This window comes from Gigantopelta aegis, chromosome 12 (genome assembly GCF_016097555.1).
Source record: "Gigantopelta aegis isolate Gae_Host chromosome 12, Gae_host_genome, whole genome shotgun sequence".
In the NCBI taxonomy this organism is placed as follows: Eukaryota; Metazoa; Mollusca; class Gastropoda; order Neomphalida; family Peltospiridae; genus Gigantopelta; species Gigantopelta aegis.
In genome coordinates this window covers 30121598-30134443 of record NC_054710.1, presented here as the reverse complement: position 1 = coordinate 30134443, position 12846 = coordinate 30121598, and the positions used below count along the sequence as shown (strand labels likewise).

At 37.0% G+C, this 12846-nt stretch overlaps 1 protein-coding gene across 4 annotated transcripts; it reads left to right on the top strand.

Moving 5' to 3' along the window:
- The first annotated feature begins 1235 nt into the window (after positions 1 to 1235).
- LOC121386755 (ectoderm-neural cortex protein 1-like) lies at positions 1236 to 12270 on the top strand. Of its 4 annotated transcripts, none has more exons than XR_005959700.1 (3): positions 6194 to 6401; positions 8644 to 10737; positions 10791 to 12270. XR_005959700.1 is itself a non-coding variant. In XM_041517759.1 (3 exons), the coding sequence occupies exons 1-2, from the start codon at positions 6310 to 6312 to the stop codon at positions 10268 to 10270; spliced, it is 1719 nt and encodes a 572-aa protein (XP_041373693.1). In that variant the 5' UTR covers positions 6194 to 6309; the 3' UTR covers positions 10271 to 10306; positions 10379 to 12270. The 4 variants fall into 4 exon arrangements, 3 of the variants coding, with proteins under 3 accessions (XP_041373694.1, XP_041373693.1, XP_041373692.1); XM_041517759.1 differs by having other exon boundaries at positions 8644 to 10306; positions 10379 to 12270; XM_041517760.1 differs by lacking the exon at positions 6194 to 6401 and adding an exon at positions 1236 to 1343 and having other exon boundaries at positions 8644 to 12270.
- Positions 12271 to 12846: the final 576 nt, after the last annotated feature.

Sequence of the window (12846 nt, the reverse complement as noted above, 5' to 3'; positions counted from 1 at the left end):
CTCAGGCTCCTGCAACCAAAAGAGAACTTATTTGAACTCATATTACTTTAGTAAATTTACTATATCTACATCTTTATTTGTGTATTGTGCTTACAGATTTCATTCATTACGAGAAATTCTGTGTAACATGACATCCCAGCTAATAACGCAAAGCTTCAAAAGGGGTGGGGGGGGGGGCGGACGGTAAGGGCAGAGCAGCACAAGTTGCTGCTGGAGGTCCCACTTGCTACAACAATACCGTATTATTGTTTTCAGATGAATGTGCTATGTATGCGATGTGATATAAAAAAAATATGATATGCCGGCTGGCTGGCTAATTTTAACATGCTCATATACCACTAAGATTTCGAAGGTCTCGAGGCCTGTCTCTGGATAGCCAGGGTCTTGACTCGGGACAGAAAATTTACCGGGCAATTTTGAAATTAATGATCTAAATAAAATACGAAGATATTAAATTTTAGAAGCGCATTCCAAAATGTAAATAGTTCATAACTTAATTTTCATTTTAAATCTTGCCGCAAATTAGGTCGGGCTATCTAAAAATAAACCCAATTAGTCCAATACAGAAAGGGGGAAGGTTGTATAGGAGAGGGTTTGACCAACGCCCAGAAAGTTTTGTTATTAGTTGGGGAGAAAAGTGAGGGGCACCCATCGTATCGGGACCACTGGCGTGTCCGGCCGCCCGGGGGAAAAGAGAAGCGGGGGGAATCCCAGGACAAACCTAACTCTCCCTACGGCCGAAACCGCCTAAAATAACCAGTCTGCCCCGTCGGCATAAGAGCAGCGCACCGCCCTATCAAATTAAAATTTATTTTTATTTCAATGATTAAAAAATATGAAAAATATGAAAAAGACATTAAAAAAACGAGCACGCAATTTGTTAAAATCATAACACCAAACTATAAATTAATTATGTATGTACAATATGTGGTCAAACCGGTGAGCGGGAAGTATCTTATTGCCAAATCACCCCCCCCCCCCTCCCCTATTAATAACCGGGAGCTGACACTAAAATACATTCATACAACACCCACACCGACAAAAAAACATTTACATCATTAGAATAATAAAATTTATAAAATTATTAAAATTTTAAAATTAAAATTAAAATTATTACTATTTCAGTAAAAAACAAAAAATAAATAATTGTAAATTAAAACCGGGTTAACAATTTAAAAATAATTATTTAAACACTCCCTCGAAGTTGCCAGGCGCTACAGTGCAACCGAGATAAAAGGTGGAAAGACGGGCCAAAACTACAACTCGAAACGAGACAAATGGCCGACCTGTCGAGACAGATTTGGAAAACGCACTAAAAAGGGATAGAATCGGATCATAGAAAGGTAGGACTTAAAGTGCCACCGACAGTGACAATTCTATATAATTAGTAAAATTATAAAATATTAATGCATTCCGCTAGCGGCTACAATAAAACGGCGTACGCCGTACGGCAATACTGTGAAGCAAAACGTAAAAAATACATCGTCAACGTCCCTAACTGCGTTATGCTTCCAACTCCGTTCACTTTATTTTCTCGTGCACTGTTCGCGCAATTAACATCCGATTTGTTGTTATCTGCTTGTCATTCATTTGTGAGGTTTTTCTTCACAGTTCTTGAACAATTTCATTAACAATAAAGTTCAAAGAAGTAAGTTATCTAAATTTATACAAAACTTTACAAACCCCCAAAACCATTAATTTTACTAAGTCGTTTTTGTTTATTCCTTAAAATTACTGATATCAGGTCCACATGACTTGTAGAAACTGACTTAAAATGGAGGAAGATAAATTATCCTTCGGTGCATGTGACATGACCCACACGTGCCAGATCAACAAAGCCAAATCATTTAATTTGTATAATTTTTAAGGAGCCTGGCGATCTCGCCCCGTGTCGATCTCGCCCCGGGTGATTTCGCCAGGACTTATTTTCATCGTTAGGCGATTTCACTTGCAAGCCGGGGCGAGATCGCCAGGATTTTTCTTGTTTAAGTTTACATTTTAACGATTATTTGATATATATACTAAATACTAAAGTATGTACTAAACCGACGAGGTTGCTATACATCGTTACTCGATGAAGTGGATGCAGAAGAAGAAGTACCGCGACATGCAGGCTAAGACATTCAAGTATTGGGAGGAGTACGAACGTGGTGAGAGAAGTGCAGCCAGACTTCTCCGTGCTTGCTCCCGCTTGGTGTCTCCGGTATAATGTATCATAAATGTACCTCGTCGGTTCAGTGCATACTTTAGTATTTAGTATATATTAAATAATCGTTAAAATGTAAACTTAAACAAGAAAAATCCTGGCGATCTTGCCCCCGGCTTGCAAGTAAACTACCAATGTATTACATTTTACAACAAGAAAATCAAAACATGACTACTGCACATGTATTTACTTAATGAAGTAAACATTAAACTGCTTGTAACTTGAATATCGTTGAGTTATAATATACTGGCGACTTCTCTAAACAGACATACAACACGGAAGTAAATATGGCGATCTCGCGACAGCGTGTCCCAACACAAAAATAGTAGTATAAGTGGTATAACCCTGTAGTTTTGGCACAAAAACATGCTGATAATGACAGTAGATATATACTATAATATATGTTGTAATATATTATGTCTTCTAGCAAGTCTAATATGTATGATAACTTCGCCTAACGATGAAAATAAGTCCTGGCGAACTCGCCCGGGGCGACTTCACCAGGGCGAGATAGACATACTTCATTTTTAAGCCCCCTGATGTTAGAATTTGTTTTCAATTATTATATTCGATCTGCAAAAGGTATGCTACATTTTTGTGCCTCTACTGTAATGAATAGTATTCATAACCCATTTATAACAATTGTAAATCATTTTGAGGGTATAGATTGTGTTAATTAAGAATCAGTTCATTAAAACAAATTATATTTTACAAACTATTCACTGGTATGAACGTAATGCCCATCAGTATTGACATCAAGTGTTAGCGATAGGTGTTGGTAAAATGCGGACCGGACCAGAACGCTTGACAAATTGATTTTTTCCTTTGAAAAAAAACCACTAAATAAAGTGTTCGTCAACTGTGCACAGTTAAGAAACATATATTTTTTTTCATGTAGAGGTCTTAAAAATGGAAAATGACGAGTACGATACCAGGGTTCTCACGGACCCGGAGTCACGGGTCCCTAACGCATCGATCAAGGATGGGATGCACCATATTACATACATGTGCTTCCCTGCGGACGCAGTATATTTTTATTTTTATTTAACTTCAATTTTTATTTTATTTAAACATCTAAATTTATTGTAAAGTAAATCGGGAACATTCATAAAAATTCTTGGAAATTAGTGTTAATTGGTACAATCAGTTGGTCACTCCAGAAAGCCGCCCTCATCAATGCACCCACTTTGTGGAAATGAACCGGTACGACAAAACATGACTAGTAAAAAGTAAAACTTGTCGCTAGTAATAAAACATTTAATATAAAAAATGCAACATGTCTTAAACAGTATTTCATTTTATTTAATTGCGTTTTCTAGCTTTGCACTACTGAATAGTAGACTGGCTACGTGGACATGCAAAAAGCGCTTATTCACACTGTGAGGCAGATCAACTGAACAAAACTGGTTGAAAATGTTTGGTTCTAAAAATCGCGATAGAAAAAAATATCTTTCGCAAATGTTTTAGCCAAACTCAAAATTCTTTCACAATTTCCCCCCCCCGCATTATTAGTTGAATATATATGAGTTGCCTGGTATCTGTTATATATTTTTTCACCCGCATTATTAGTTGAATATATATGAGTTGCCTGGTATCTATTATATATTTTATCATACATTTTAATACTAAAATTTTTTATTCATCTTCATGTACTTTTTATTAGGACATAAAACCATTTAAATGTCAAATGTTTTTTGTGTTGTCATTTGTTATACAATTCACTTGATATTTTATTGGATATATATCAATTCATCTTCAAATGTGGACTCTCCTACATTCCTAATGGACTCTCAAAATATAAGGTCATGAGTCCATGGACTCTCAATATTTTTGGATGAATGAGAACCCTGGATACTTTTTGCAAACACATGCACCTGAACGCAGTTAGAAACGTCACACTCTTTCCTGTTTACCGTAGGATGTTTCAGTTTTATTTACTAGAATGGATTTGTTTTACATCCACATTGTTGACTTTTTACGTTAATTAATTTCAATTTATTTTGTTTCACATATATCGTAGCTGAAAAATATAGAATAGTATTTCCGCAAATGTCGTGTTTGTGTTATTAGGTGAACGCAGTTTGGGACGTTGATGGTAAATTAGATTTTAAGATTAGATTGATACACAAAGGCGATTAGCAACCTGTCTATTACTTTTTTATGACTTTTTGGTGGATTTAATAAATTAAAATAATTAAATTTAATATTATTATTTATAAAATAATTTGCCAGTTAGGGTCATTCCATGTCAAATCACCCCCAAAAAAGGAAAAATGTCACCTCACCCTCTCCGATTTTGCTGAAAGTTGGTATTTGGGGTTATTGGGGCTAAAAACGATCATATTCCAATTTTTAGAGAGATCGGACCAGCGGTTTCCGAGATATAGCCCACCCAAATTTGGCGATTTTGACCAAAATGGGCATCGCCGCCAATATTCAAATGACCATATCTCAGTAACCAATTGGTCAATCTTGATGAAATAGATATTCCTACAAAGGTAATTCCACAAGGATTTCAAAAATGTCATTATTTTTGGCATATGAGTAAGGTAAATAGTGGTGACCTTTTGACCTTTACATTGGCCATGTGGGACAGGTTACCTTGAAATTAACTCGCCTTGAAAATTTAGCCCAACATGTTGTCTAAACAATATAAAAGAATTGAAGATATAATATTTCTTATTAGCCTGTAAAATAAAGTCAAACTAGGCATACCCGCGCCTAAAGCGCAGTATCTGTTGATTATAGTGCATGCACTACATGTACTATGTACTAACATGCAGTATGAAGTCTATAACATAGCCAACCTGTTGCTTGTTTTGTTTCACAAGGTTCTTGTCCTTAGTCCAAGTCAATTTCCCAGCTTTGGCAGACCTGTGAAATCCTCACTACATCATTTTGCTTAAAGGGACACGCCCTAGTTACGGCTATGGTCATTTGAATATTGGCGGCGACGCCCGTTTTGGTCAAAATCGCCAAATTTGGGTGGGCTATATCTCGGAAACCGCTTGTCCGATCTCTCTAAAAATTGGAATATGATCGTTTTTAGCCCCAATAACTTTCAGCAAAATCGGAGAGGGTGAGGTGACATTTTTCCATTTCTTTTGGGTGATTTGACATGGAATGACCCAGATAATATAAATTAAACATAAAATTTTATTTATTTATTTTTATATAACAACACCCCAGTACATTGTTTATTGATTGTTTATTTGTAAGTGAATTACAAGTTAAAAAACCAACACTTTGATGGATTATTATTCTGTCAGGGTTTTGGATCTCATTAATTTGGGCACAACTGGTTTTTTGTCTGTTAGAGCACTCTTAGATCTTGTTAATATGGTAATGTTATTAACAGCTGGTAAAGATGTTGCTGAAATGCATTTCAAGTTATATCAGTCAAATTAAGTTTATTATTGTTTATACTCAATTTGGGCTTGCTTGTTTTGGGCATATATGTTTTTGGTACAATGTTTATCGCCTCGACTTTGGTGCAGTCAAAAAGCCCCATCTATATACAGTAATATAATTCTGAATCTTGACCAAAATTAAATGGATCTTGACCAAAAATAATTGAATACCTCAAACAAATTTCCACATTGTGGTTAGATATATGTATTATGGCTATGGAGTGTTTTGCTGTAAGATCCAGCAGTGAGACACAAATGCATGCACACACACAGTCAAAAAATATTACAATATATTTTTTATTCATGTATTTTTACAACTTTAGTCTTTAGCATCCATGAGATATATCTAGATTAGGTGTAGCTTATGTTTGAGACATAACAACCACCGAATAAAACAGTTTAATGGGGAGTCGTTAAAAAAAAATTCTTTCCAGGTAATGCATTCAGACTCCTGGAAAAATGTAAAAAAGTCCTGGAAAATGAAATTGTTTTAAGTATATGAACCCTGAAGGAGCCTTGAAAAAGGGTTTTGCCGACTTGAAAAAGCCTTAAAAATGCCTTGAATTTTAGTGGTGAGTGGCTGTATGAACCATGACATCATTAGAGAGGGTCCAGAGCGAAGTTCACACAGTCAGAGCGTGTGTGTCCACCTTGAGCATTGATGCAGTCCTGGCACCGTCATCTCATTGAGGGATGGTACGGGCTGTGAGGTTTCGCAGATGCGTGGTTCGGATCCATGTTTCTTGGCGAGGGCTTGTCACGGGTCGTCGGCCGCTACGGGAACGGTAATTGAATTGATTGTTTTGTTGATATCGTTGCCATAAGTGCCATATGGTGTTTCTGTGGACGTTGAATTGATGAGGTCCCAGATTCAAGCATCCCTATGACTCACCATCTGTCATTTTCACTGAGGCGTGGCATGACGAAATTGCATCAAACCGTTCACTAATGGTGTTTTTCTGGACTTCTGAAGGCTGCACAGAGTGGCAATGATTTGCGACTGAATGTCTGGCCTTTTATGGTGAACACTGGACAGGATTTCTTCCGAATATTCCATGTTTCTTGCACAAAGCATGCAATCGCTGCAACAACTGCTTGGTTGCATTTCTTCGAGCTGTTTCATACACATTTCTTACTCCAAACAATCCATGTCACAATAACTTTTGCCTTTTAGTATATATACTACCAGTTCAAGTCAAATAACTGTGGATGTCAGACCATGGGGTACAGTACAGGTATTGATTTTCCAGGAGTCGTAATGATATCGCACAGTAGTTATGCTGCATGCAACATGCTCGTGTACAGAGGGGTGGTTTTGTGGATCGATGCCACTCCACCACCAATTAATTTTATTTTTTTATTAAATATATCTTTCGTGGCAAATGAGGAACGCCTATAGACCATGGCAAATAATTAACAGTGTATTATTTCATGACAAAATTACGGCAAATGCGCAGAAATAAAATAATAAACAGTCGAAACATGAACTCACAATTTTATTTTATTTCTTATTAAGATTTTTTAACATTTATTTTATTTTCAATTATTTATTTGTTGGTCTTTTTTGTGTGTTTATTTTTCTTTTACTATTTTATTATTATTATTATTATTATTATTTATTTACTTGCTTCTTTTTCTTTTTTCTTTGTTGTTTTTAAAGAGCTACATATACAGGACCACTGGAGCCGCGTGTTTTTTGCTTGAACGAGCATTTTGTTATTTATTTGATTTGTTTTCTTATTTTTGTGTTATTTTGTTTTCTGTTTTTTAATGTTTTGTTTTTATTTTATTTTTTTTAAATTTTAATTTGTTAGTTGGTTGTCTTTGTTAAGTAGTGTTCTGACGTCATTTAACGGTGGGTGGGACGTAGGTCAGTGGTACGGCGCTCGCCTGATGCGTGATCGATCTAGGATTGATTCCCGTAAGTGGGCTCATTTGGCTATTTGTCGTTCCAGCCAGTGCTCCACAACTGGTGTTACACAGGTTGTGGTATGTACTATCCTGTTTGTGGGATGGTGCATATAAAAGATGCCTTGCTGCTAATCGAAAAGAGTAGACCATTTATTCATATTGTCATTACTGGTATACAGGATTGCAAACGAATCACTACGCATTTTTATCAGGATTACAACTAATATTGTGGTTAGAATGATGAAAATACATTGTCAAATTGTTTCAAGCCAGCTGATTTTCCCCGAATATTTCAGTTTTTTCATGAAATTGAGGATTGGCTAACAATATATTTACCTATACATGTAAAGGCCTAGCTGGTCGTGATTTCACTGTTTAAAATGTTTCTGTTACTAAAACAATCACATATATAAGCTTATTATCATTTAGTACACAATTTTATTATTTTTAACAACTCGTCTTCATTGTTTTTGTTTCGGTTTACCTTACTTCGCATATGACGCTCTCTTTACACCAACTTTGAAATCGTTTTGGCTATGTCATTATTCGGGGGATGACCGTCACGTGATATACCTTGTAAATTAAATAAGAGGTCAAACGTGAATATACTCTAAACGCAGTTATTTTTTCTTCTGATTTATTGACCATCGTCATAATTCAGTTATTTTTACAAAACATTAATAATAAGTGGGATATGGTGGTTATGTAGATGGTTAAATGATGTACTTTTAGGAACAAATCAAAATAATACTTTGTTGCGCCTTTAAGTTTGCAACTTTTAATTTTAGAAAATAATGATTCACTATAACTGATTGTCTCTTCGCGTAAACTTGCGTAACTGACAGATGTGAACGTGAAGTAACGTACGTTGCTTTTTCATCGTTCAGAAACTGCCCCTAAGTCATATTGAAACATAAATCTAGTTTATACTGTGTATGACAGACGTTTGTTGATAATACATCACGGGAAATTAATTGAATGAATTTAAGAGTGTAATATGCTATATTTTTTACTATAGTACCAGTACATGTATCATTTTTGTCTGAATGCAGCTTAATGAATTAGCATTTTAACATTAAAATTAAGTGCATTACTACAATACTTGTTCTGTTTCAGATCTGAAATAATGGATCATACTAAAAACAACATTTTCCAAAACATCCACGAAGAGATGGTCAAGGGTACGTTCAATGACCTTGACATTGTCTGTGAGAATGGGACAACGAGTGCAAACCGTTTGGTCCTGGCCGCGATGTCATCTTACTTCCGGGCAATGTTAACATCAAACATGACAGTGAGTCGGATGGGCGTCTTAAATCTGCCCACGGTCTCGGTGTCGGTGTTCCAGGATATTCTCAAGATGTCTTTGTGTTCAGTAGATCTTGTAAACGAAGACAACTGCGTCAAAATGTTAGACGCATGCGAAATGATGCAGCTTGATGACGTCAAAGATCTGTGTCATTGTTATCTTAAGAAAAGTCTAGTGATCAACGCTGACAATTGTCTACAGTGGTGGAGACTTATGAATCGCTACAATGTTCCTGATTTGTCCAGCAGAGCATTCTCTTATCTGACAGAAAACTTGACTGACTTTGTTGAAACAGAAAATACTGGTCATTTGTCAAAGGCAGAACTTTTAGAAATATTGTCCAAAGATGACTTGAAATGTAAAGAAGACGTCATTATGAAAGGTGTCATGAAGTGGCTTGAAATAAATAATCCGGATGCAGATGATGTAAAACATATCTTTAGAATGATCAAGATCAATCTTGTTGATCCAAAGTTCCTCGTTGCGAATGTGGCATTTTCAAAATTCATTTGTGAAAATAACTCTGTTCAGGAAATGATACAAAATGTGCTGTGTTCACATATTATGGCAGCCGGTTCAATCAGCAGGTTTGATAGTGAATGTAAGAATGTTTTCATATTACATTATAACGAAAAAAAGAAAACAAATTCACTTCTGTCTTGTTTTACATTAGAAGGGACATGGGAAGACGTTCCACCTGCTCCAGTAGATCCTGGATTGTGGTATTCAGCAGCAAGTCTAGGTAACAAGATCTACATCACTGGTGGTGTCAGTAGAAGAAAATGTACACTCGTCTACGACGTCTGTAGAAGAGAGTGGAAAACAGGTCCAGATCTCGAAGAAGAACGTTTTTGGCACTGCATGGCCACAACTAATTCCAAAGTGTATGCAATTGGGGGTAAGTACAGCAACACGATTGAAGAGATGAGCAAGAGTGACACACGTTGGCAGGTTGTTGGAGATTTGAATCAGAAGAGAGATCTTGCATTCGCTGCTACAGTTGGACACAACATTCTGGTGATGGGCGGACGGAGTGAAGGACGTGGATCAGATGTTATCCAGTGTTTCAATACAGTGACTCGCTGTGTGTCTAACCTCAGCTCACGTTTACCACACAGATCGGAGTGTCTGAGAGGTTCGGTTCAACTCCCTGATGTATATCTGCTGGACTATGATGGAAATGTGATGCACGTCCAGGTCACTGACAGTGATGGTGAAATCAAGATTCAAGTCAAGTCAACAACAAAATGGCGATCATTTGACTATTGTTTTGGCGTATTATGGCAAAATGGAAGCTTGTTGTCCTTCAGTGCCGCGGTCGCTAACTGTGAAGTTAAAACATACAACGTGGTTGAAGGTAAAGAAGAAAACATTATTTTCCCAAAGTCACCTAAACGTGGTTCTGTCTTCAGTGTCATTTCTAAAACATTGTAGGTTCAGCGTGTACTGGGACATAACATATCACTGTAGGTTCAGTGTGTACCGGGACATAACATAGCATTGTAGGTTCAGTGTGTACTGGTACATAACATATGACTGTAGGTTCAGTGTGTACCGGGACATAACATAGCATTGTAGGTTCAGTGTGTACTGGTACATAACATATCACTGTAGGTTCAGTGTGTACTGGGACATAACATATCACTAGGTTCAGTGTGTACTGGTACATAACATACCACTGTAGGTTCAGTGTGTACTGGGACATAACATAGCACTGTAGGTTCGGTGTGTACTGGGACATAACATAGCATTGTAGGTTCGGTGTGTACTCGGACATAACATAGCATTGTGTGTTCAGTCTGTACTAGGACATAACATAGCATTGTAGGTTCAGTGTGTACTAGGAGATAACATATCATTGTAGGATCAGTGTGTACTGGGACATAACATAACATTGTAATGTTCAGTGTGTACTGGGACATAACATAGTATTGTAGGTAACATATCAGTGTAGGTTCAGTGTGTACTGGGACAACATAGCATTGTAGGTTCAGTGTGTACTGGGACATAACATAGCAGTGTCGGTTCAGTGTGGACTGGGACATAACATATCATTGTAGGTTCAGTGTGTACTGGGACATAACATAGCATTGTAGATGCTGTGTGTACTGGGACATAACATAGCATCGTAGATGCTGTGTGTACTGGGGCATAACATAGTATTGCAGGTTCAGTGTGTACTGGGACATAACATAGCACTGTAGGTTCAGTATGTACTGGGACATAACATAGCACTGTAAGTTCAGTGTGTACTGGGACATAACATAGCATTGTAGGTTCAGTGTACTAAGACATAGCATAACATTGTAGGTTCAGTGTGTACTGGGACATAACATAGCATTGTAGGTTCAGTGTGTACTGGGACATAGCATAGCATTGTAGGTGAAGTGTGTACTGGGACATAATATAACATTGTAGGTTCAGTGTGTATTGGGACATAACATAACATTGTAGGTCGGCTGTGTACTGGGACATAACATAGCACTGTAGGTTCAGTGTGTACTGGGACATGACATATCATTGTGGGTTCAGTGTGTATTGGGACATAACATAACATTATAGGTTCAGTGTGTACATAGACATGACATATCATTGTGGGTTCAGTGTGTATTGGGACATAACATATCATTGTAGGTTCAGTGTGTACTGGGACATGACATATCATTGTGGGTTCAATGTGTACTGGGACATAACATCGTTGGATTAATCAAATATTTTCTTATGAGGTTAAGCCCGTTAATTATACTTGTGTTCAGTATATAACATTGATTTTTCTATTAACATGATGTTGCCCAGTATACTGGGAATACAACACTATATACGGATATTTCATATGTTGTACCAAAGTTGACAAATAGTCATTTTCTGTTGTCTTAGAAAACCAAACATATAACCTATTTTCAGTTTTTTGTCTCACAGATTATTTTATTTATACTTTTTTCCCATATTTGAAGCTCCATAATTCTATTTAGGTTCAGGATATGATATTGTTTTCCTTAAATACGTTGCTCAGTATACTGCAAATAAAACATTCCATACAGATATTTAATATTTTGTATCATACTTAGGAAATAACCATTTGTTATTGCATTCCAAGACCACACATACAACTTATTTTCAGATTATTTTTTTTTATTTATTTTTCTTTTCTTTTTTACATTAATTTCATTTTGATTTCCACTTATTTTTGTGTTTAGATCCAATTAAGGTGCGAGCACGCTGTCCACGACAGTGTGTTAGTTGTTAGTTAGTTAGTGGTTAGTGAGAGAAACGAGTGTGTAGTGGTCTTACACTTACCCATTGAGTCGTTAAAACTTGCTCTTGGGGGGAGCTGCGAACCTACCAGTCTTATGTCCGATTTTTTGTTTTGTTTACAACTACCAGTGCAAGAATCCATTTACACAGTATATGACATTAAACTTTATTTTATTTTATTTTAATTTAGTTTTTGTCAATTTCTTTATTTATTTATAATTTTTCCCTGTATATGAAGCCTTATAATTCTGTTTCTGTTCAGGATATGAGATTGATTCCTCTGGTAATAAATGTGACACTATGACCCTTACATTAGAGAACTAATAAACCACGGGATATATATGTGTGACCAACTTCAGATAAATTGGTCAGATAGACATAGAGCAATGTCACCCATGGACAATCGGAATGACGTGATGCAAATATAGACGAACCCCTGACCCAGGATAATTTCCATAGAAGACAGCCGACCTGCTTCTAGAGTCAGCTCCAGGTCAGCTGTCTCCTCGGCACATCAGGCAACCTGCCTCTAGGGTTAGCTTCAGGCTAGCTGTCTCCTCGGCACATCAGCCGACCTGCTTCTAGGGCAGCTTCAGGCCAGCTGTCTCCTTGGCACATCAACCGACCTGCTTCTAAGGTAGCTTCAGGCCGACTGTATCCTCAGCACATCAGCCGACCTGCTTCTAGGGCAGCTTCAGGCCAGCTGTCTCCTCGGCACATCAACCGACCTGCTTCTAAGGTAGCTTCAGGCCGAC